This window comes from Trichinella spiralis (assembly GCF_000181795.1).
Source record: "Trichinella spiralis strain ISS 195 chromosome Unknown Scfld9, whole genome shotgun sequence".
Taxonomy (NCBI): domain Eukaryota; kingdom Metazoa; phylum Nematoda; class Enoplea; order Trichinellida; family Trichinellidae; genus Trichinella; species Trichinella spiralis.
In genome coordinates, this window is record NW_003526948.1 from 1,129,597 (window position 1) to 1,155,592 (window position 25,996).

Here is a 25,996-nt window from a genome sequence, read left to right on the forward strand (position 1 = left end):
CACACACACACACACACACACACACACACACATATATATATATATATATGTATGTATTTAATAATATGAATGCATGCTTACCTGCAACACCCGTGAAACTGAATGCTGGAAGATTCTGTGCTTTCAGCACAGCAGTGTTGATTTTATTTGTCGATGGATAGTAGCTGATGGAAATTAAAAGTTCACCTCGAGATTCTACAGTTTGAAACTAAAAATAAACATAATTTATTATTAATAATAATTTTCTTTGTAAAAAATGAAGAAATTCGATCCTGAAACGCAGAGTAAGAGAGAAAATCAAACAGATAAAAATAAAATAACCTTCCAGTTGTGGCTGACCAATTCGACTTCCATTTCGACCGTCTGCTGGGATTGTCTCAGTTCCAGCTCGTTCAAAGGGCATATAGCTTCTCCAATAATTTCATCACGCAAATAACGATCAAAAGCGACGACCGCAAAATGCAATGTCGTATTTTGAAGCTGATTGTAATTGATACCGTAAAAAATGAATTCCTCATCATATACTGGACTGCAAGTGTTGCGCACGACTCGGGTTTTAATTTTGTGCTGCTTGTCCGGAAGCAGCTGCAGTTTGACGTAGGCGTCGACAAGTTGCTTACCGCCAGTGAACGCACCTCGCCTGGTGGGCAGACCGTATGCGTTGCAAATCTGCACCGTCAGGGCATTCTTTTCGAAACTGTATGCCAGCGTGAAGTGCAACATCCCACAACTGTTGTCGGCTTTCCCATTCAACTGGGCAACAGCTCTACTCTTCTGCGCTGCCAACGACTGCTGTTCGTCCGCATCATCTTCACCATTCCCCCCTTCTTCGCAATTCTGCTTCGCCTGCTGATGACGCTGAATTTTCGACTCCTCATCACCAACGTTGTCTCCCCCACTGGCCGACTGGTGCTGCTTTTCACTGTCCACACTTTCCGGCGACTGCATGGGCGATGGCGATTTCTTCAATCCGCCCGGACCTGCGGCATTTTTCAAACTGATCACTGGCTTCACTTCGTTCGGTCTCACTGTTTCACGGGGTTCTTTCATTGGACTCAAATAACTGTACCGGTGACGGTGACGACGACGGCTGGCGAAACATGCCGTCACCGCAACCACGCCCACCAGCAACACCGCACCCACACACAGGCCGGTTGTTAACAAATTTGAATCTGAAAATTTATTCATCAACAGCTCCACTGATGAAAAATGAACAAACAACGAACAAAAAGCAAAGCAAAAAAGAAAAAAAAATAGTCAAATCACCTGATGAAAACATGCAAATGGATCAGTTTAAATTGGATATGAAAATTCCGATCAGCATCACCTGCTGCTTGCTGAACGGAGCAGCAAATGACTAGCAGAGAAATAATGGAACGCTCGACGATGTGTGCGCTTTTATGGGCAACAATTTTTGGTTACGTCAATGCGCACAAATTGCAACGCACTCGCTTCTCTCAGATAAAACGATGCCCACTAATGAAGCAAAAGCAGGATCGACGACTGGTCCTAGTCCCTACTAGGGAAGATTAATTTTAAGCTAATAACCCCGGCCAATAGCCGAACGCTTGTCATCGCGTTTCCTGGATAATATTTTAACTCCCTTTCTTTATTATTTTGTTGCGCTCTGAGAAACGTTATTCGATCCTGACAGCCACAAAAAAAAACAATCACTCGAAAGTAGACCATTAAAAAATTGATATCTCGGCCAATTTTCCACTGAACACGGTTCAGTATAGAACATTTCGAACAACAAAATCAATATTTAATTATCAAGCGATGCACATTAAGGAAGTTTTTGATGTCTCTGAGTGCAAGTTTGTTTGTTTTTTTTCTTCTTCTTTTTTTTGGTTTAACAGTTATCAGTCAATCAACTGAGTAACAAATCCGCCACTTAGCTTAATACAACGCATGCTACACATGTGAAGCTTTTCTTGTGTAAACAATTGTTATCTGATAAATTACAGTGCTATTACGCGAGTGTGCTGAAGTTGGAAAGAAATTCAATTTTCAGATTAAAACTATACTTCTACAGTAATAACAGGACAAATTTGTTGAAAAGATATCCATTCCAAATGTTTATTTCAGACAAAAAGAGTTGAATAAACTCATAAAAGTTTATTATCGATTTATATTTTTCACATTTGACGTATTTTTTACATAAACAACAAAAAAGTTTTCATTATTGTTAAACTGCCAAAATTCAACTGCGTTTTACTTGCTCGACTCATATTACTCTCTCTGCAGCATTGTATTGATTTTACTCGAATAGGTTTTAAATACTTGCTAGAAAATTACATTTCAGTGCAAAACTTTGACGAAGAAAATTTTGCGTTGTTTAATTTTATTACATAAAACAAATCAGCAGAGAATTTTCAGAGAAAAATGATTAATGAATCGACTGAATTACTGAAATGCATAGCATTATTGAAACCGTATGAACACTGTTGAAGGCCATTTCAATTACACAGAACGCTATTTTAACCTTTATATCATTCTTATGAAAATTTTTAACAACCATATTTCACGCACAAATGAATTACCATATGCAAAACAACAACAACAATAATAATAACAGCAACGTACTTAATTATTCATTCTTCTTCACGCAACAGTAATTTCAAACAACATTTTGTATAATTTCAATAAAACTATGCATGTTAGCTATGGTTCATTTTTTTCTCTGTTGTTCACTTTTATATGATGAAAATTATCAATGCATTAAAATATTCAATGAAAAAAAATTTTCTTTTATGATTTATTACAGTATGTATATTACAGTATATGAAAATGAAGCAATCATCCCATGGTGAATATATTATTGAAAATTTAAGAATAATTTATTAAAATTTAAATATTGTCTGGCAACAGGATACTATAGTAAATTTATTTTATCATGTAGTGCAAAAAAAGTTCAGTTGAAAAAGTATTCAAAGTTGCTTTACAACACGACCACATAGCTGCAATTTCAATAAGTCTCGCAGTCTTTTAAACTCATTCTAAATTAAAATAAATTTAAAAAATAAAAGATTAAAATAATAAAAGAATGCCATTCGACTGTGACAACTTTCAAATAAAATAATGTTGCTATTTTTATAACATTGCGCAACATTGAATGCAATGAAAAGTTTCCGCTTATTGAACAAAAAAGAAAGACAAGCCAATAATAATTGCTTTTTTACTTTTTCAATAGATATTCATTGATTTTTGAATAAAATAATTCACGTCATGCGTGCGTAATTGAAAAAATATTAATATGTGTTGTAATAAAGGAGAAACATGATGCTTAAAAATTTAAAGTTTAATTACGAGTGATAAATAATATGATACTTTATTACTTTTATAGGCACGCATTTTGCACGTGATTGATGTTTTCCAAATGAGCAGTACCATGTCAAAGTTTCATTTGATTCTTAATTATTCTGCTCGAATGGTTTGTGAATACACAGAGTAATTAATAGCTTACAATTCATACGACAGAATAATATGCAGTGAGCGTTTGCTAAATCATGGTTGCCTGAATAATCAACTGCATAAGAAACATATAAAATTGATGTATAATAAAATAGATTAAACAGTTAATAGCAAATTTATAGGATGTCACTGTTGAATTATATGATAAACATTCTGCTCACTGAATCGTTACTTTTAATGCAAAGTGCTTTCTTTCACTTTAATTTTATTTCCAAAGGTCAAAAGAACTAATCAAACTTTCTAAGCTTTAAATGTGAAGTTTTGTGTAAATCAATTTACTTCGCTGATTTCGGTAAAACGACACTCCCAGAAAGATATAAATTGTTTTGCACTATTTATTATTATTCCTACGAATGCTAATTTTGTTAACTGTTTGATCAATAATTTTCATAAAGTAAATTGAAAATTCTACAATTAAAGTAAGCTAAAGAAATGAATCCCTCATGATTATATTAACATATTTCTTATTGCATCATAGATTATTATTTCTTACTGATGGCAATAATTTCAGTTGTGACGATGAAAATTCTGTAAATAATCATATATATATATATATATATACGTTCAAAGCTTGCATAATATGTTGTTGTTCTGAGCCAATGAACATCTTAAAATCAGTTTTCATCAGCAGTGTCTGTATTTCAATATTATTTAACTAAATTGAATTGAATTTTCGCTTTTTCACATTGTTGGTTGTCATTCTAAAAGTAGCTTTAAATTTGCTGTCGCATGTGATTGCAAAATAACATTCTGATGTATTAATTATGAATTGCAGTTGTCTGCTTAGATTCATTCTTACAAGCTTAGTAAGAATTGTTTATTTATGCATTAAAAAATAAAGAAAGTTGATAAAAATAAAATGTATGAAATATGCACAGCATTGTGCATTTTATATCAGTGTATCAATCGAATCAAGTAAGGGCAGGCAAAATGTTAATTTGCGTGATGCAAAGAGAAAGCAACTCTATCAAAAGTGTCAAATCATAAAGAACAAAATTTCACAGAAAATAAAACAGCATAATTTTAAATTTAACATTTATCAGCAAACTGCTTGTTAAAAAAATAAAATTATCAATACCTACATAAAAACAAGGGCATTGATAACTCTTTGAGTATATGCTTACGTAACAGTGACTTTCAACCAATAAATAATAACTCAGAAAAATCTTGCGTACAAAAATAGTGAATATCATAAAGCATGCAGAAAATTTTGTTACACACTGCATAACTAAAATTGTATCTAAAAAACAGAAATGTTCTATTATTATTATTATTATCATCATCATCTTAAAACACCGGCATGCATGATCAACTTTTTCAAGTACAAAGGAACAGTGAGTTGATGGGTCTCAAAAATTTAGTATAATTTTAAAACCGAAACCAGTGAATTGAAGTATGGATGATAAAATTGCTTTATTTAAGAAAAAATTTAGAAAAATGTCGATGAGCTAAATCTAAATTGATTGCACTTGACTGACACGCATGGTAATGATTCGCCTCTGTTTAGTATTATTACATGGCCTATAGAATGACTTGCAGCTATATTTATTATCTGTTGAGTATCAATCAGTTAAGTACGTTTGCTCATATTTGCGATATTAATAATGATGAAATGGAAAAGATTCAAATGTATTCTATAAACATGGACAATTTGAAAACGGATGCATTTAATCCATAAAATGAAAAATTCCTGCAATCTTGAATAATTGTTTACAAAGATTACTACTAGACGAATAATTAAAAACGAGCAAAATCATAGAACTGTTTGAAATAAGACTTGTTTATTTCGATAAAAAGTCTCATAAGTGACAATAATAAGCTAATATATATATATATATATTTATTTATTTATTTTTTTAAACTTACCTCGAAATTTGTCACTTTTACTGAACTCGGCAAAAGACCGTGATCGCGTGGAAATCATTTTTAACTAAACAATTATTAAATATTAGATGTTGCCCAATTTGAATAAAACTAACAGCCTATTTTGCAGCCGGTCAGCAGCAGGTATGCTGCTTTGCCCGTCAACTGATCTGTCGTAAATGCAAAGCTTGCACTTCGCCTTCTCTGTAACAAGCAACACAGAATCCAATAGCGTAGGCGGATCGACGGTAATTTCCCTCGGCTTTAAGCCAATTGAAATTGTTTATAGATTAATTTCTTAATCGATGTGATGTCAATACGCTGCTTTTATGATGAAACTCGTCATACTGAACCTGTTTTCCTTGATGAACGTCTTCCTGAGAAGAAAGCGAAGCTGCCGCTTAAGGCAAGTTTCTGATTAAGCAGCCCAACTTGGCACGTTTATACGTTGGACTAGTGAAAATCAATTTTTCAAATGCTGAGGCTGTATGTCTGTTTGTTCTTCGAATTGAGCAATGGCCACATTTTTTCGCCATGGCCGTTTTCACTCCTACTGATCGATACTGGAGGAAGCAGTTAAGCCTAATGAACTGGGCCACAAGCGACGGATATACTGTCAACATCAATTAGAAATAACATTTAAATAATATTAATTCAACAACAATTTTGTTTTCAAAAACATTTGTCCAAATATACTGCATATGGAAATGATTAATTTCATAATATTTATGCTTCATTCAGTCCAACTGCTATATAATATTTATGGCCAATTGCTTTTACATGCAAGTTATCATCGTTATTTAATACACTAAAATGGTTGGTGTAAAATTCGAATATCAATGTTGTGAACATGGATAGCACCAGTTTTTTATTCAGCGTAAAACTTTTCCGACTGAGCAGTATTATATTGAGGAAAATATTCTATGCTCTAGTAGTCTTATGATTATCATCACTGCTTGAAGCATAATAATAGACAGCTTCGTTTTCTAATGCAACGTAGAAAAAGTCATCCATTTCAAGTCGGATCTGCTTTAAGTAAAAGAATGTTTCAGCATTTCACAGCTCTTTCCGTTATTCGGCTAAACAGCAATGTCATTTTTTCGTTATACGTCACTGAATTCTTTTATTAAATATGAACCAACCACATATTTATATTTATACCTATAAAATAACTTCAACTTTTTGCTTGATCAGTTGGTCAATCTGTTCATCATTTTCAACTTCATGGAGAAGTTTTCATGCACAAATGTTTGTTGCTTCTTGTCACCTTTTTGTTTGTCTGCTTTTTTTATATTTATATATATATATATACTTTTTCCGAGTTTGAAAAATTTCCGAAATTGTTGACGGTGAACTGAGCTGGTAACACTTCCACCACTTGTGCTTGGTGGGGGATTTTTGGTATTTCGACAATTTTCCATTTCATCTCTGCTGAACAACCAAACGGTGCTGAACATCCGGCACGGAGGGTAAAGTTGGCAAATTTGGACGGCTCACAATATTTGTTTTCTGCTACAAATGTTTGCCCACTCGGACAAGGAGAACTGGGCAACGGATGAATGTTGAAGAAATAATGATAATTCCACCACTGACTGACTGGCAATACGAACAATCTACGGAAACCGAAACAGATGTCGCTGGTGGCATCGTAAGTAACGCTGAGACAGATTTGTGAAAGAGTGTAGTTGACGACGCCACACGGTCCCATTTGTCTTCAAAGATTATGAAATCGACGGCGGGGTTCTCTTTGCTGGTCAATCGGTGTCGTCGATCAAGCTTGAAAATTTCTGATCACTGGGAAATTATTAGCTGCTGCTGTTGATGTGCATCGGTGACGGCAAGTTTTCGCAATAAATAAACTGGATGTCCACAGACACTTGCTGTATTGTCAGCGACGTTTTCGATCTCACCGAAACGACAAGCTTGTATTCCACATCCTCCTCAGGCGCTTGGTCTTCGGCAATTTTTCGCTCTCAGAACATGCGCAACGCGTTGTTGGAACACTGTCGACGCTTTCGAGCCGCTTTGAACTCCACCCCTTTTCTACTGCTAGCCGCTTTGAGCCTATCCCAATTGCTTGTCGCCAGTCTGCTCGCACTGTTCGAAGCTCAACAACAGCTCGACCACGACGCCAGTTTGGCCGAAGCGACTTTACATCGCAGAGATCAAATTTTACAACGTATTGCTGGATTGCACTTTGAATTAGACCACCAGGATATTCACTACTTCACTTGGGTAAATAAAAGTTTGGATTTACTCGACTGGTATGAACAGCTACTTTTGGAAACAAATCCCCATCCGCATACTGGCTACGTCTGCTTTTCTCAAATGTTTCTACTGGTGCTCGCGTCCATCTCTACCACGGGTATGTATGATGTATTTATATATTCAATTTTCATTTTCCTCACAAAATGTCTGCGCTGTGTGCAACCTTGTTAACGGAAGTTTATTGCATTTCATTTGTATTATCGAGATAAGGTCAATGTTTGGCGAAATAATTCGCCGCGCAGTTTACCTGATGGAAAGTAGAAATAGAAATGGAAAAATAGGGGTAAAATTCAAATGTTTACGTTTCTCTGAAGTGCCAAATTGTTTTTGAATTTATGAAGCTGATAAAGCTAAATTGAGAACTTCATCAGATAGTTCAAATTTCACGGCATAGCAATGATTAATAAACAAAAACATTCAGTTGACGATGAAGTAAGTAGTTTTAGCTTGACAGAATGCTGATGATGCTCGAGATCAGCTGACGACAATTATTGCAAGAAAATGATGTCATGTTGCTAAGAACAAACATCAGCTTAATGCTTTAACGAAATTAGTGCTAATTTTCTCCATTATTCCACCGCTTGCGCGGTTAAAAGTTCTTTTTATTGCGTGTCATCCGCATTTCCACGCTCAACACACACACACACACACAGATATATATATATATGTATGCAGACACTAACTGCCAATTAGGTTTCCGTTTAAAAATATTTCCCATCTCAGTATTATTTCATTCTGACACAAACGTAGTTTGAACATTGTGGCTTCCGCGTGTGTGTGTGACAACAAGCTGATTTTTTAATTTTCTCATAAAAAAATCATCCATTCATTTCATTCAATAATAATGACTAAAGTGATTGAACAAATCAGCTGTCCCCTCAGTTGAAAATGTTCCACGCTTTAACAGAGCCAATGTTTGGACAATGTTTTACCTTCAGAGTGAAATGTTTTGCAAAAGAGCAAGCAATTGATCATGTAAAATTGCTGTTATTCAAATGTTGTCAAAATTTTACTTACCTCGATATATATATATATATTGCGCTTTTCCCGTATAGGATTCAAACTGCCTGGTCCGAAAACACTGACCGGAAAGGTTCTTCTCGCAGTGTGGTTTGTTCCAGGATTGTTTCTCTTTTTCCGAACTGCCATCGATTATGGAACCGCACTGTACGCTTTGCTGTTACGAATTTTTCATCTTCTGCATATTCAGAGTGATTTTCGACTTGTCGCTGCTTTGTCAACTGGCTTTTCAGTGCTGATATTTTTGGCGACAGTGCTTCTGACCCGACTGACACTTTGTGATAGCATCGTTGAAGCAATGGAAATGAACATCTACAGCTGGCTGTTGATTGGTACAGGTCACAAATTGGATCAGAGTAAAAATGCCGTGAAAGGATTTTTCATCTGCGTTGCATTTCTTTCCGTAATGATGTTCTCATTTCTAACCCAGGTATTGTTGTCGTGCAGAACAGAAATTTTCAATCGTCTCAAAGCGGCTTTGGCCATTCAACTGCAAAATTCTCCAAGACTACTATTGCACGACGACACTTGGTTACCTCGTCTATTTCAACAAAGTGTAAAGTATAGAATTTTGCTGAGCCTGCTTGATCAACGGGACCGAAAAGAGTTGCGATGCATCTGGTTTCGTCTGTGCAATTCTGTAGATCAAGACGCACAAACTGACCTGTTGGCAAGTGACGCAACTACACAAACTGCTGACATACGGAAAGTGACCATCGATTCTGGCATTGAAAATTCTTGCGCAAAAGCTTCAACCTCTTAAAAAACATCATTCGTTCAAAATATACTACAGCAGCAGCTGTAAGTAGGCAAGAAGAAAAAAGAAGAATACTTACACAAAACCAAATTGCCGATTGTTCTGTTTCAACTGCTGACTGCTTGTTATTTGCAAAATTTATTTTTTTTGCTCGTACTTGAAACTGAATATAAAATAGAATAAATGCAAAAAACAAAATTATGAAACTACGAAAACAACATCTACCGCTCAACTGAGCTCAATGAACTTCACCTTTCACTATTATTGCCTACCATAGCAAAAACTTAATTTTGAAAAAGATTAATAAATAAACTGTTGAATGAAATGCATCGACAAAAGCAAATAGAATGGAAAAAAAAACAAGGAAGAACACCCTGTTCCACATTGTTTTTTTTTACTTTCACTCAGAAATGCAGAAGACGGAAAAGGCATTTTGAAAACAGTTCTCAGGATAATGATAAAGCGTGCGCTAATAGACAGACAAAAAATGAAAAGTGTCGTAGTCATTATTTCATTGGAAGCAATTGCGAGTTGAATACAATCGCAACACCAATTGAACGTCATTATTCACGTGGAAGATGCCTCTGCACAATGCTGTCTATCTCTGCAGATACGCAGACGAACAGCAGCACTGCTGTGATATATCACTTGTGAGGATAACTAATATTATGCAAAGCTTAAAAAACACACTTTTTTCCACACCTGAGACGTAGGCTCTAATGAAAGAAAAAAAACTTGACTTCAACTTCGACACCATCACTGCACCAGTGTAGAAGCAAAATAAAGCGGAACAGCTAAAAGCAAAGCGACGACATTATGTTACATGACAGGATGGAAGACGGCATGAGTGTTGTTCCTAAACAACGCCTCAAAATTTTCAGCAATATAACTGAAAAAACGGCTAGAACACCAAAAGCGCAGAACAAGCAACACTGAGGCCAACAAGAGTAGTAATTCATAATAAGATATTGTGATTTCATTTCTCAAGAATCGGACTGCTTGCCATGTTTGGACTTCATCTGACCAGCCAAAAGTGGATTAATAGCATACAGCCAATCTTGCATTTCTTCACTAGTTAACGTCTGCATCAAAAACCCGCGATGATTTGTACACACCGAAAATGTATTCGGAACCTACTTCAAAAAACATAAAACCTTTTCCCATCATTCTGGGACGGAACTCACCTTCAACATAGCTTGCTGATCTTCTGAATATTCGACTCGAGCATACGCCAAATTGATTAAACCACGTATGACGGGATCTTTTTCATCGTTAAATAACAATATGTACGGTCTTCTGACAACCTAAATTTAAACTCTGCAAAAAACTGACATTAAACAAATAACACCTAAAATTATAAAACAAGACAAACAATTCTGAAATTGTTTCTTGGAATAATTGTCGAATTGATCTGGAACAAAAAAACAAATTGGCAACAAATTATTTAAGAAATCATGCGCGGCGCAAACGATCAGACTAAGTTTACTGGGATATATATATATATAGCAAAACGCATACCACCCATCGCTTTCTCCAGCCACGTGCTTTTTCCTCCAAAAAGTTCATATAACCCTTTTTTGAGACAACTACACCGACGCGTTTCTCAAAAACCTGCATGAAAAAAAGGAGCACATAAACCAATAACATACGAGTGGAAGAAGCATAAATTCATCAAAAAATAAATACTTCAGCTATGTAGAATCCAACTGTTGACAGTTTGTTAAAGCTGAGAGATTTTTTCAGCTTGTCAATTTCTTCTGGACTCAACAAGTGTTTCAAATCACTACTAGAACGTGATTTCACTTTCGAAACAAGATCATTGTGGCTTGAAAAAGAAAAAGAAGATTCGTCGCTTGAAAAAGCATTGAATTATTATTATGCATAAAAAAGACGACAACTTTTCATTTATCACAGTTTATTTTCAACTTACCTAAACGTATATTTTCCGGACGAAAATGAAACGCTGCTAGCTGAGGTACTGTTGCCGAATGTCGAAGTGTCCGTTTCGTATGCTGTATCTGTTGCCTGCAAAAAATTCAATTTTTAATTTACACAAAAATTTACATGGCCACTTTTTGCACAGGCCATTTGACATACCGCTCCAGACTTATTTCCCGTTGGCGGTTCTTTGTTTGTCGGTATGTGAAGGCGAACAAATTTCAAAATTTTCTTCACTATTCCCGCTTCTTTATCATTTAGCGTAACCTGATTCGGAATGGGCCATTTTGGTTCCGTCGGCGATACAGGGGTTTTTATGCCATTCGTCGCTTCTTCATCTGATGATGATTTGCCCAACAAATTTACACTTTTCAAACGTTGTCGCAGGCGCAGAAACAGACGCATTCGTTCAACCTAAAGTACGAATCGTTGGAATTCAGAAACAAAATAAAGAAAAAATAAATTTCATCTGCTTACATTTTGCAATCTAGTCAGCTTCTCTAATTCCCACTGATGATCAAATATGAGCGAATCACCTCTTGGACGCCAGTTACCAAGATTTTCTTCTCCTCTGACGTAAGTCGATGATGTGTCCAGAACTCGTCTTCTCCTTCGCAGTGAACCTTTTATAAAATGTTTATGTATTTCCAAAACGGTCATAACAACAATGTACTACAAGCTAATTGTAAATGTCACTAAATTGAACAGAAACACAAAGTATACTATTAAGCACTGCTTCATGCATTTCTGCACTACATTAAACATGATCATTTATTTGGAATGGTCTAATTTATTTCTCACTGTGAGTACTGCTCACACATTTTCTATTTCTTTTATATAATCTTTCTTCATATTGTAAAAATATAACGAATAAATAAAATATCGTTAAAAAAATTAGTTCTTACAACAATAGCAAATGGCAGCATTCAATGTACACACACAGACACACACGCACCACACCGCATAATATAGCAATACAACCACAAGTAATTAAACGTGCACCACCAAGTACCTGGGCTACCTGAATCAACTGCCTCTTTAAGTAGAAGTTCGTAAACACCAGAAACTTTATTTCGTTCTGGATAATGAAATGAACCAGCTAATAAACTTCTGATAGATCTTAAATAAGAATACGTTTTATTTAAAAAAGAATTTTAATTCAAGTTCAATCAACATTGCTAATTACTCACTTTAAATAAAACTTCTCACATATTCAGGCTATTAATGTTAATAAACAGGACACGATACATATCAACGTAACAGTACTAATCATGAACAATATGGTAAAAATTAATATATACATATATATATATATATATATATATATATATATATATATATATATATATGTATATATGTATATAATATTTTGTGTAAAAAATCACAACTCAGAAACATGCATTCAGGAAAAAAACAAGTAAACGGACATCAGTTCTTGAAATGTGAAATTGCTCCTTCGATGGATAAAACTTTAAAAACTGTTCACATTGGAGCAATTAAATCAATCAGTAAATACAGTAAGTAGTGTGCGCATGATGACAAAACTTACCGACTAGCTGCAGAAAGCTTGCTATCTCTGGAATACAAAACGACAACAAGATCTTTGCTGATCACAGCCAACTGAGTACAATTTTCAATCTGAAACACAAAAATATTAAAATGTTACTACGCACAATCCAAAAATTCGATCACCTCCATATACAACGACACCGTCATAAAGACCTGCTCACCAAAAGGTGTCACCCTGTTAAGTAAAGGTGAATTATGCAATGAGCTATCCCAAGCAGCTTCGAACTGATAATAAACTCTATAAAAAAAAAAAGAAATAATCAAATAACGTTGCGATCGATCATTTGATTAATTATTTATTATCAGTGCACTGAAAAATTTTGCCTGTCATCATCTTGAACTTCCGTGTACCGTCCAGGAAAAAGTCCCAGGGACAACACGTCAATATCTTCTAAATTCGATTCTGGCGTGCTGCGAATACGACCTAAATATTTAACAAACGCATATTATTAACATGACTAAAAGTATCAAAATTTCAAATACCTATGACAAGCTCTTGACAATCAATCCAGTTAAGATCATTCGACTTCTCATGACATATTGTGATGCGCACTCTTCGCTGGATGCCTTGATGTAACAAAAAGACTCCTTGTGTCGGAGCATTTTGAGTGTGGTCCACACAAGCTGGAGAATATTCTCCATTTTGTGCTAATTCACAAATTTCAAAATATACCAACAAATCATACTTGCTTCGCACGAGATTGCAACTAAAAAATGCATGCACAATACACTAGAGAGACATTCAGACGCATTCGTGGGCTATGACGCATTGGTTTTTACCTCGATAGTGGCAAAGCGCCCGTTCTGTGAGATTTCACCGGTGTAGATATCATTAGGTCTGGCTGAAAAACTGGGTTTTTTCTGCAAGAAAATCTAAAATCCAAAGTAAATGAAAAAAATTAGCAGCTATCAGCTGCGCTCATCCAATATATATATATATATATATATTACGAAGAGTTTTCTTGTGAAAACACATTGCCAGGAGCGTTTTTCATCGGAATCAATGAATCTGTTCCAGCTTGGGGTTGAAAATGACCAAACACTTCAAATATAATAGGATAGTGATTTACGTAGTGCAAAAAAGCTTTGGAAACGGTCACTGAGAGCTAAATATAACATTGGAATGAAAACTTCGCAATCGTAATAAATGTCAATGGTTACATTTTGAACATAATAAAATGACAATGCTTCTTTTCCATTGTTTTTAATTGGTTCCGTAGAAAATGCTTCATCATGTCGATGCAAAAAGCTAGAATCACATTGTACTTACTAGTTGTACATTTCAGTATTCACTTATGCTTACTTGAATTGGCAAAAAAGATCTATAAATTCCGGAGGCACTTTCAAAGCCTGCAATACAGTAACGCGAAATATAAATTCTTGATCTTCTTTCATGTGTGCAGGAAATTCCAGAGGAGCAGAAGACGTTTTGCCGAAGCTCTTCCCAATTATTGCTGATGATTCCAATGTATTACTGCTTTTGACATGCCCCTCTAAATGAGATTACATCTGGTTACAAGAATCATTACATCATTACCATATCAAATAACCTACCAGTATTCAAATTGAGCTGCTCAGAACTATTCCCTTCAACGACGCGGTCCTCCAAAGTCAGAGCATTTATGCTGTGATTAGATATGTCTTTTTGGAACTTTCGCTTAAAAAATTTTTCTTCTCGAAAGGTAAGCCTTGCGCACTGCCGCACTCTGTTGTTGATGTCAGGCTTCTCCTCTTCTAAAATAATAACAATATGAAACAAGAGGCAAATAAATAATTTATTTCATAATAAAAAAAAAATAAAAAAAACTTTATCAATTGAACTGCCATCTTTTAATTTTAAACTCTACTCTGATGTATAATAATAATAATAATAATAATCTCCTGTAAACTTGAATTACTATTTACACTTAATTACTTGCATTAATTTTTCTGTTGTCAAACTCCCCAAATTACAAAAAATTACATGAATAAATGTCAAAAGAAATTCCAAAATGCCATACCTTTATCTACAACTTGAATTCCAACACGAAGGTAGCCTTGAACATCACCTTTTTCATTCACAATCGCCACTTTATGAACAAGCGCAACATTGTACATCAAGTTCGTTAAATATACAAACGCACGTCCAACAAGGCGAAACCATGGGAATCGATCGTAAAAGGGATCCGCCCCACTTATGCTATCCATAATAGCCTCCGTACAATTTGGACCACAATCACTGTATTCACTTATATACAGTTCTCTCATCAGTTCCAGCCTTTGCCTGATAAAAATGACAACTTGTAAAAAAATAAGATGCAAAACGGAATAATATGTAAAACAGCAACACAGAAAGCTTCGGAAATGCTTAAAAAATTTCAAAAAAGAAAAAAGTCATCTCTATCGCTCATCAACTCTCCTACTACTACCCCTGAAAGATAAAAGACAGAGATCGATTATCATCATTCATCATATTTTCAATGTGCAAGCAGCACAGTGGTGAAAAATACACGAACTGAAATAAATAAGAAATGGACAGTGGGAAAATCAAAAGAAAAAAAAAGAAAACTGATAAGAAATTAACTGTTTTTCTTTTCAAGTGCAAAAAATATGCGTGCTTTAGAAAGAAGCAGAACTGAAAGATAGGCGCATAGAGTTAGTTGCTATGCATGCAGAGATGTTAACCTGTTGGGCGCCAAGTGGCAAAAGTTGAAATGACTTTGATTCGAGCACGCAGACCAGCATTGGAACAAATTTTGCTCTGCATGAGTAGAATCTGGAGTTATTAATGGACTAACATATAGTTCCACATTGTAGATTGCACGCATATGCGTCAGACGCTGTCTGTAAACAGACAACAACATGGCTTAAGCAAAATTGTAAAATGAAACTACTATGCGCCGTTGTCACTTCAAGACCATTGTTGCCAAGCATAAATGTGCACAGCAGTGCCCAAATGTTTTTCAAGTTGAACGGTTTTACGTTACCTTAATTTTTCCAAACTCCAAAAATGAACAGCTCCATTTTTCAAATCTTGAACTTCCACAGCAACGACAGTTTTCGGATACGGACGACAGGACAAATCTTCACCAGGAGGAAGTAGATCAGGCGGCAATGGTGAATACATTGTATCCGTTAACAACACAAATTGGAATTGGACCTAAATATAAATTGTTCTACCGTTGAAAGCAAAGACCAAAGTATCGAAAGGATGCACTTGTTTTTTCAATTCCACGCTTATTGCATTTGCTTCTTTCAAAAAAATTGCATTTCCCCATAAATCATCCTCAAATAAGAACAGCAATAAAATCACCAAACTGTCGTCATATATTTGCATCAATTCATACTCGAAGCGATGTAAACTGGAAATATTTCCATTTCATGAATGCCCAACGAGCAAGCGCTTCTTCATGCTCACTCCAACTGTTTTCATCTGAACACAGTGAACTGTCCGTCTGATGGAATTGAACTTTCAACAACCCTTACCGAAGCTTTGAATACCAATAACTCGTTCACTGTCCCATGTACAAATGGAAGAAGTTGAACTAATCATACTCTGCGCTAAATCAACTTGCTTTTGGAGCGTTTCAATTCTTGTCTCATATTCCTAAATCAAAAAGTGATCTCAGAAATCTGTTGCACAATACATAACAATATATCTTGACATAACTGAAAAACAATATAAACGCATATTTTGTGACTGAATATTCAAATAATCCATAAGAACAATTATCAGAATCATAGTTACTGCGCGTACCCTTTTTTGCTTCTCAAAAGCAATGGTAAATTCTTCTTTTTCTTTTCTGTACTGTTCTTCCAATTCCATTATTCTGAAACAGATTAAAAATCAGAAGAATTTATGCAAATACAATGACAACAGAACAGAACAATCATTTCTGATGCTGTCAATTCTAGTTTATGGATTGGAAAATCGCTTTTTATGATTTTTACCAACTCAATGAACATTTTAAAAAACAAATTTACTTTTTCTCCATTTCTACTTTCAGATCAATTCCTTGCTTCTCCAACAGTTCATGTTGAGCATAAGACCAATCGATCGGCTCTTCGCTTGTCTGTATAGTGCTGTAACGACTTTGCATCAGTTCTTGTGGATTGTTGAAACGGAAAACATGATATTTTCCAAGAATAACCCGATTTCCAGAATGAAGTACTGTCGGTTCGTTAACTGTCTTGCCATTAACAAAACACATTGCCGTATCTTGTGGAACTAGCGCAACAACTCCTGTTAATAATATTTATTCAAATTTTCTACATGATTCTTTTTTATTAACTTTATTCCTACCGCATTTATTTTCAAATTCACAGTGCTCAGTCTGAATCCATTGTCCACTAAGTTGTATATCTTGCCTTACAGGAGCATCTGCACGACCTACTCTGAAATAATAATGATTAATTAACAGAATTTATAACGCCTTTATAACTGCGTACTTTGTCGTTCCTTCTTTTAAATAATAGAGGAGACATTCTGAAATAAGTGGATCTTCATTCAAATTCACCAAATGTGGAACCTGCACAAGATACAATACAAAACGAATGAACTGATTTGATAGAAATTCTTGGTACCGTTTTCGGTTGAAATACGCCAAGTGTTTGACCATCTTCACGTGTCGCCAAGCCCATTTCTTTCAACTCTGCTTCTCTGAAACCATTCTCAGTTGTAACAATTATCCAATACAACAACAGTGTGCATGTAATACATTACTGATTCCATTTACCCTTCTGTTATTAATTTCAAACCATAGCAATAAATAAATAATTTTGAAATTTTTCCAATATGACTGTTTTGTTTGAGAAAAAATAAATAAATATCTATACAAGATGACGAAATGCGCTACAGACCTTGAAGCCCTTATAGCTTCAGTACGGCGTAATTTCTCTTCCCACGTTTCGTTCAATTCTGCTATAAGCTTTTCGGATGCTTTGAGCCTATCGATAGTATCCTCTTCCATTGCTGAATACACGCTATTTTGGCGAGCTACAATTTTCCTTTCCATTGCTATAAAAAAGAACACTGACGCAAGGGAGCAATGAATTCACTGAGCACCTATACGTACCTAAATCACTGTCTGGATTGATTCCTTGTTTGGTCAACAGTTCTTTCAATCGAAACACTTCGGACTTCAATTCACGAATAATTTTCGCATTCGGATCTTCATTCACCACGGCACGGCAAACAATCTTTTTGGCACGGTCAGCATATCTAGAAAAGCAATCTTAACCAAATCAGGTCAAGATAACAAAATTTGCATACCGAAGAGTGCTCAAAGTCTCCTCGTAGTTGATATCGGCCGGACTTATAGCCGCAATCATTGCCGTTTTGGAATTTCCTCCTTAATAGAAGTAGAACAGTGAACAGAAACGTACTGCGTGGACAGTTGACAGCAAACCTAAATTTTCACGCAGAATCCACGTCAGCACGGAATCTCTGTATGGAATAAAATCAGCTTTGCGTTTCTTCTTCGCAATCGACCCCGACTGAGAACTCTTAAAAATGTACAAACTCATCGCATCAAAAATCAATAATTAAAATTTAACATATGCATATTGAAAATGGAATATTTATCTTGTCTGATCAAAATCTTTGTGAACTGTGCAAATTAGTCAAAGAACAGCAAAAAATACCATTTCTGCCAGTGCAGAGATGACTTTCCCCAATGTTGTCAACGACTTGTTAATGTTGGCACCTTCTTTCAGACGAATGCCTTCAGCGCCTGTAGAATCTGCCCTTTCGCTGCCAGCAAGATCGACAAGGCATATACGACTGACCTGACAAAAGCTTTTTAAAAACAGATAAAAAAGTAAATTGATGAATATTCAAATTCTTTTTTTCGAAACCTTCTCAGTGTTCAAATCGGTTTCAGAATCATGACGACGTTGAGTAACTACCAACGTAAACACCGCGTGCGAACGGCTACTGGTTTCATTCATGTTTGTTGCAGCGACCGTTCTAAATAGAGGACAATCGCGCAAAATATGCAAAATATTATTTCACGAGATATATACTACCTGCTCTTGTTGCCTTCGTCGATAAGATTGGCAATGTCCTCGTAAGTTGTTACCGCCAATTTGGTAAGATCTTCTACGTAAGGACCCATGAGAGGATGTTCCCGAACCCTCAGATTGGTGGTATTTTTTGGATTCAACAAATCACGAACACGTTCACAGTAGATTTCCATATAAGATACCTGAAGTGAAAGGAATAAAAATATTTTTTTAAAAAAAGAAAACTTTTGCATCTTTTTCGAACTTAAAAAACAAATTAACATCATCAAACACTGATAAAAACCGCAATACTTTTACAAATAAATAACAATAAAACAATATTTTTTTACTTCGACAGAAAACTGCAAATTTTCGTTGCTCTGAACGCTGGCACTTATGCGAGAAAATAAATCTTTGCAAAACTGTGGTATTATTCCTTGCTCTTCTTCAGTAGGCTTGCCCATCATTGTAAATGATTTGCCAGCACCAGTTTGACCATAAGCGAAAATGCATACATTATACCTGAGATAAAGGGAATGTTTCGATTATTTTCACGCGTGGAAATGTTCGATCAATTTTGCAAATTTTAATAATAATTATACCCTTGAAATGCATGATCAAGCATTTCCAGACCAAGATCATTGTACACGTCTTTTTGTGAAGCATATGATGGGTGATTTGGCTGAAAATGACTTGGTAGAATGCAAAGAAAAACAAAAAGATAAAACAATTTGCTTACATCTACAGACCAATAGGAGTAATCGTACGTAAAGCTATGCGTTCTTTCTTGTCGATCCTTTCTGCCATGAATAACTAAAAACAAGTAAAGGATCGAATGAATAACGTTCGGGTAAACAAAGTAAACACTGATAAAGTACCGACCTGTTAGTTGATTTTCCATTGATATTGCACATTTGCATTTTTGATTAATTTCTCGACTGTTGAACGGGCGAACCCGTACAGCCACTTTGACCGATGTCATTGATGACCACGTTGAAATCTAAAATAGAGAATATTCCAACTAATAGAATTTTCACATCAATTTGCACACAGTAAAGTCAATATATGAAAAATTAATAAGACGCATTGTTGAAAAATAAGAAGTAACAAAATTAAGATAAGTAGTGTTCTTTCGAGTGATTGATGAATGTTTTGCAAAAGCCAAAAAATCATTGCAAAACTTTAATCGAATTCAATCTTCTAATTGAAAATTTTAATCTCTTAGAAGACAGTCAACAGCATAACGTGCAAATTTGAAAGCGACAACTAAATTAATCGACTTCATCTAAAAAGATATTGGTGCATTATATCATAATTGCAGCAGCACGCATGTGTTAAACCACCAAATACCAAGCTCACGCTAAGCAAATATGCACAAACAGCAAAATAAACGACAATTTGAAATTATTAACCAGTGCATTGCAATGGAGATTGAAAGACCAACTGAACAACAACAAACGCATTGGTTTTATAAAAAAAAAATAGAACAAATAACCGTAACCATTTTTTTAATCAAGTACAATAAAATATACAGTACGAATTGACATGAAATGTGAAAAAATGACCAAGAACAATTGTGAACTAGTTCTACCAATGACTTTGCATTTCAGCAAGTGAACAATCAGAATAATTTTCGCAAAAATATTATATGCAATTTTAAATTATATCTTGTTATAAATTATTATTATATTTTTCAATGAATAATAGAGTGGGAAAGTTTGAAAAAGCGAAAAACCAACTGGTCATTAAAATGGACCTATTAAAACGTATACATTTATAAAAGTGTAAAGTGGAATATATTATGTTGTAGGAAAAAATTGCACTCATCAGCAATCTAGAAAGGGAAGCGTTCGATCAAAAAAAAAGTTCCACCCTCTCTTCCCCTTCACATCCTATGATCCACATGAGGCAGGCGGATGATATATTTTCCAAGAATAAAACTTTCACAAAAACAAACAATTATCTAGTCCCTTTGTGAATTGGCATATTTGTTTTTTTGCAAACAAGCCAAAGAAGCACCAACCCGTTGACCAGCCAGCAACTGGAAAAACAATCAATATTGAATCGATGTACCTACCAATTTTAATTGACAATTTTGCTCGACTCCTTTTTCCACCAATTCTGTTCAACCTTTTTTCAATTTTGACGTTGTCCAATTAGTCCAAAGTTCTCCTCTTGGCTGACGTCATAAAGAAAAGTGTGTTCAATTGAGGGAAATTATTGAACAAATTTTGCCTAATGAAAAAATGATCGAAACCGACTTCTCTCTTCTGGTCAACTTTGCTGTCATCAGAAATAAGCAATTGAATATACCGTTTTTAAAATAATTAATTAACAACGGCATCCAAGCTTGTTTTTTTCAATACAAGCCTTGCACTTCGAGGATTCCTTTTTATTCCTACGACACATGGAATGCTTTTAAGATGTCATCTGAAATTCCGTACGTATCTGTTCAGTAGAAGAAGATTGCAAATGGAATAATTCAAAACAATAATTTACCCCTGTATCGACTTGACCAAATGCCAACGTTCACTTTTAGACATTTTGCAATTTAATTATTGTGAACATTATTCTGTTGTGCAAATTTAAATATATTTAAAATGTCAAAAACGAACATTAATCAACATTAAATTACGGGCACAATTGGACATTTGAACTCCGAACAGATGCATAAATTCCAACGAAAAAGCTTCAATTTCCGAACAAGAGCAACTTCTTTTATATACATGTTGTGCCGTTGGAAAATGTGGATTAATAATTTACTTGTGAAAAAACATTTCATCGCAATTGACAATTCATTTGCAAATCGCTCATCACAAATTGCTAGACAATGAATAGTTTCGTTGACAAGTGTGTTCACGGACGGGCATTTTAATAAATAGTAAATTTTCTCAATTATATATACTACACCCACACGTAGAAATTATACAACATTCGTATATAATAAAGAGAAAAAGTGCACATTGTCACTGTTGATAGTCAAAGTTCCAGTTGCGAGTGCTATTTCATTATCTCTATGTATAATGATGAGAAAAATTGAAAAATTTAAAATTGCCACGTGGAAGATTGTTGCTATTGAACGACAAAATTGAAATATCAAAAAATTTCCATTCGATTGAAAAGAAAAAATGAAAGGGTGAATAATAGAAGAAGAAAAAAAAATAAGAGAGAGGGGGAAATAATCTTAATGGACAATAAAAATGCAGATGACGTCAAGTTGGTAGATTGATCACCGAAAAATTAGCAATGCATGATCAAATGACAAATAGAAAATTTTCACCTTAAATTAAACGAACGTCACAAGTGGAACTGCTGTTATTTTTCACGTCCAAAGCGCATTATACAAACATACAAGAGAATGTATTATTCAGATTTCAAATGTCAATACATACCGGATATTGAAAGAAGTGTACAACAATTTGAAAAGAAAAACAATTTCAAAAGTTTCAATTGATGCAATTGATTCAGATGTGAATATTTATGAAAGAAGAAACTTGCAATAATTTCTTCGCAGTTTTACATCTGTTCGATTACTGTAAATTACCATTCGCGGAGAATATAGTAAAATGAACAACATTTGGATAAACTGCACAGTGGAACTTGATTCACATGTGGTGCATTTAAAGGAAAAATGCATTGATAAATGAATGATATTTGTGCACGGGAATCGATAAAATTTTCAAAACTTGCAAATAAAGAACATGTGCAATGTGAATATGCAAAATGAGTGAGATCAGTTGTATAGCTAATGATGATAGAATTATAATTAAAATTGTAAAAAATATTTCGAATGTTGAGTGGAAAAATGAAAGCAAATTGTAATGCTGAGTAATCATTGTGCAATAATGATTTGTTGCCGAGTGAATTTTGCAAGAAAGAAATAAGCAATCACCAGTCGATTCATAGTACATAGGTTGCATAAATTGTCATTTAATTTTTGTTGATTTGAAAATAATTGAATTGCAAAACGAAATTTTTACCTGTAAAATTGCATCTGCAGTGTTAATTCAGGGCTGATGAACACGACAGATAATAAAATTGACTATGATATCAAGTGAATGTAAATATTACAAAACGTGATGGAGTAGTGTGTGTATGGGGGGTGGGATGTGATAAAAATTGCCAAGCCGAAGAGGAAGCTAAGCGTTGAAAGCATCCATGCCAGTACGACCAATCAGCGATCGATCAGTCGACCCAGCACGGTTCAGTGAAGAAGCTAACGCTTGCATCGAAATGAACAGATACAGAATGCCGAATCGAACAAAATTCTCATGCAAGCAACTATACTGATGTGGTTCCTCATCAGAATGAACACACGACAACATTTCACATTTCGATCCTCGCAAAAATGCAAAAGCTTCAAAAATACAGCTTCTCATCACATCACGTAACAAAAATCGATCTATACACATTCTTCTGCTCAGCCCGACCATCATCTGCTTTGAATTCGCTTTTCTTTTTTAAATATTTTCCATACTTTATTCAAATTTTCTAGTTTATTTCTCGCTTTTGAAACATCACAATTTCTAGGCAGCAATGTTTGTTACTTTGATCAATTTTCGTATTCCAATTTCAAATTGCAAACGTCGATTATATATCTATTCACCTGCCCTCACGAAATGACCTGCTCAACGTTCGACCCGACATAAAATTAACATAAATCTACCAAATTCACCACAACTGCAAGATTTACCATTTAAATTTATCAAGCATGACTCTCAAGCAACAAGAAAACAATTGCATGCATAAATTAAAAGAAAATTAATATTTCACAACAAACGAATTTTTCATTATAATAAAAATCAATTCTCTCTCTCTCCCTTTCTTATGTAAATATAGAAAATGCTTATCATCAACTTTCATTATCCGATTGTGCTCAATTCAGATAAACCTTATTACGGTATATTTATTCAAAGTCAAAAACACTGATTTGACAAGTAATCAAAAGAGAAATTGCTTGTTTGATGAAAAATATTCATACGTGGAAAATTTTGAAAATTATCAATATATTGTAGGAAAAAAATGATGCGTGAAAATTTGTTTTGTAAAAGATATTCGAACATTAATGGAAAAAGTTGATTTTTACATTTTTCATTCTTTCAACAACAACATCCAATGGATTTATTTGTTCCGTTTGATTTGAATAGAAGAATGCTTCTATCTGTCTGTCTCTCTCTCTCATTACGCACTCTCTTGTCAGTGATGATTATCGAAAACAACAAAAGTTCCATTACAATAAATAATATGCACATACATATAACGTTGAACAGGAAATCGCTTTACCACCATTGAATATCAACTAACAAGCTGACGTTGAAACAATGGAAAAGTTAAAATTATTTATAAATCAAATATCCTCCTCCGTTATGGATTGAATTTGATAGAATCAATAAATTTCTATTAATTTTATTCTATTCCTTTTTTCTTAACAAATAAAAACCAAAAACAAATATAGTTAGTTGAAGCAGAAAAAGCAACAATTAGAATTTTAAAAATAATTCTTATGAACAAATAATAAAATAAAATATAATATATGCATTCTATTTATGTGTTTGCAATGAATGATTTATAATATAATAAAACTGATCTCTCGGTGTGAATAACAATACCTTTAATGCTGGACAAGATATTCTTTCCAACGCATCTATGCCCGCTTGTAGATGATGATGATCACAACATAATGACAACTATAAAATTGATCATGCCAACATGACAGTGAAAATTACTCTCCTGAATGAAAGACAAAAACAAGCGATTGTCACGAAGATTGTACGCAAATTTAGCACAAACGAATCGATTTTTCAAACATCGACAATGCGAAACAACTTGAGCTCGGATAAAGCTAAAATCGGTCTTCCCAATATGCGTCTATTGAAACGTATTAAACTGAAGCCGATAAACAAAGTTTCGCATTAATTTGCTTTTTCTTCATTTTTTATCATTTGAAAAATAATAAAAAAATAGCAAATTATCCTTGTCTTACTGTAAAATAATAGAACAAAGTAGTACAAGTGTAAAAGTGTAAAGCTGTGGACGATTCATTCATTACATTCGTACGAGAAAACTACATTCCAATAAAAGTCGATGACAACCCAAACCAAGCAAATTTATTACGTTAAGCCCACCGGTTTAATAGGAATTCGGTAATCAGCTAAGACATAATTAGCACGATGATGAATCGGCTAATAATTGAATTCAAAACTGATCCACCAAAATGGATGGATTGGATCCAATCCATGTATGGGACAAGTGAAATATGTTAAAAGAAAAGAAAACATATCTCCAGATCGAGTAGATTCCTATGAGAGAAAAATGACTTCAACCGACAACAATTATTTTTGAATAAAATTGTTCTATATAAAATGGAATACTTACAGTATGTATTTTCTTTTTTTCACTTTTCTTCTTGAATATGCAACTTGACAGATGAAATTTTCACAAGTGAAAAAGATTACGAGAGTACGACGATAGTCGGTCGGTTGACTGATGGTAATATGAAAAGTGAAATTATTCCAAATAGGTCGAATAATAATAATAATAATAAAATTTCGATTGAAATTTATAAGCAGCAATCAGTCGATGAAAGTGCAACTCGGCGATGGCGGGTTATGGCTCTTGCTTTGATATCAATATTCAATGCGAAATTATTTCAGCCAACTTCGACTCCCTTTCGATGATGTCACGTGGACAATCAGCAGCGGATCGATAATAACGCGTTCATTTCTGCCCCCACTCTGCATGCCACAAATCTACATAAAATTTTAAATTATCTAAATAAATTTACTTTTTATTAAACATCTATTATTATTATTATTTTATCAGGAAATTTAATCTTTTGCAATCGACGTAAAATTTCAATATTTTATTCATTTTAAAACATTTCATTATAAAGTTAACCGAAAAGAATTATGCAATTAAATAAATAAATATATTTATTTTTATTTGGATGAAATTCTTTTTAAAATATCATAATATATTTATATAAATAAGCAAATATTATCCAATTACAAGATTTAGGGCCAAAGTGGTGAAATTTATATTCCCATTTATGGTGGACAGGCAAAACTTATGGTTGGTTCTTTTAATTAAATGGCCCATATGCCAGTGCTGTCAGTTTCAATTCAA

The 25,996-nt window shown here is 34.3% G+C and overlaps 3 protein-coding genes across 3 annotated transcripts; 1 reads left to right on the plus strand and 2 right to left on the minus strand.

The window, feature by feature from the left end:
- Nucleotides 1-81: 81 nt before the first annotated feature.
- Tsp_11985 (putative C2 domain protein) lies at nt 82-1,279 on the minus strand (the record flags this gene model as incomplete). Its single annotated transcript, XM_003371318.1, has 3 exons — nt 1,267-1,279; nt 322-1,172; nt 82-208 (listed from the first exon to the last, which is right to left on the minus strand). Coding segments are annotated over exons 1-3 (991 nt in total), but the record flags the coding sequence as incomplete, so codon positions are not given.
- A 5,613-nt stretch (nt 1,280-6,892) lies between these two features.
- Tsp_11984 (putative zinc finger E-box-binding homeobox 1) lies at nt 6,893-9,388 on the plus strand. Its single transcript, XM_003371319.1, has 3 exons — nt 6,893-6,985; nt 7,315-7,702; nt 8,661-9,388. Exons 1-3 carry the CDS (start codon nt 6,893-6,895, stop codon nt 9,386-9,388), a joined length of 1,209 nt encoding a protein of 402 aa, XP_003371367.1.
- A 977-nt stretch (nt 9,389-10,365) lies between these two features.
- On the minus strand, nt 10,366-20,375 carry Tsp_11983 (putative kinesin motor domain protein). The gene is given in 42 exon segments (XM_003371320.1): nt 10,366-10,515; nt 10,567-10,686; nt 10,901-10,984; nt 11,069-11,234; nt 11,313-11,407; nt 11,447-11,734; nt 11,798-11,943; nt 12,272-12,341; nt 12,352-12,439; nt 12,870-12,958; nt 13,043-13,127; nt 13,241-13,313; nt 13,373-13,596; nt 13,670-13,731; nt 13,864-13,931; nt 13,960-14,138; nt 14,193-14,382; nt 14,444-14,623; nt 14,890-15,152; nt 15,554-15,734; nt 15,763-15,855; nt 15,872-16,028; nt 16,065-16,154; nt 16,216-16,323; nt 16,377-16,475; nt 16,617-16,698; nt 16,853-17,111; nt 17,172-17,263; nt 17,318-17,397; nt 17,411-17,528; nt 17,729-17,864; nt 17,944-18,089; nt 18,141-18,219; nt 18,277-18,364; nt 18,512-18,655; nt 18,725-18,836; nt 18,896-19,074; nt 19,222-19,393; nt 19,474-19,553; nt 19,611-19,684; nt 19,754-19,871; nt 20,367-20,375. 42 exon segments carry the CDS (start codon nt 20,373-20,375, stop codon nt 10,366-10,368), a joined length of 5,316 nt encoding a protein of 1,771 aa, XP_003371368.1.
- Nucleotides 20,376-25,996: the final 5,621 nt, after the last annotated feature.

Bases quoted from the DNA above. Each gene is read 5' to 3' on its own strand.
- Tsp_11984 (XM_003371319.1), top strand. From the start codon at position 6,893: ATGAATGTTGAAGAAATAATGATAATTCCACCACTGACTGACTGGCAA. The intron at 6,986-7,314 runs GTAAGTAACGCT...TTTCGCTCTCAG, and splicing joins CAGATGTCGCTGGTGGCATC to AACATGCGCAACGCGTTGTT. The intron at 7,703-8,660 runs GTATGTATGATG...TTTCCCGTATAG, and splicing joins CGCGTCCATCTCTACCACGG to GATTCAAACTGCCTGGTCCG.
- Tsp_11983 (XM_003371320.1), bottom strand. The intron at 17,865-17,943 runs GTACGTATAGGT...GGAAAATTGTAG, and splicing joins CAATCCAGACAGTGATTTAG to CTCGCCAAAATAGCGTGTAT. The intron at 13,128-13,240 runs GTACACGGAAGT...TTTTTTTTATAG, and splicing joins CTGGGACTTTTTCCTGGACG to AGTTTATTATCAGTTCGAAG.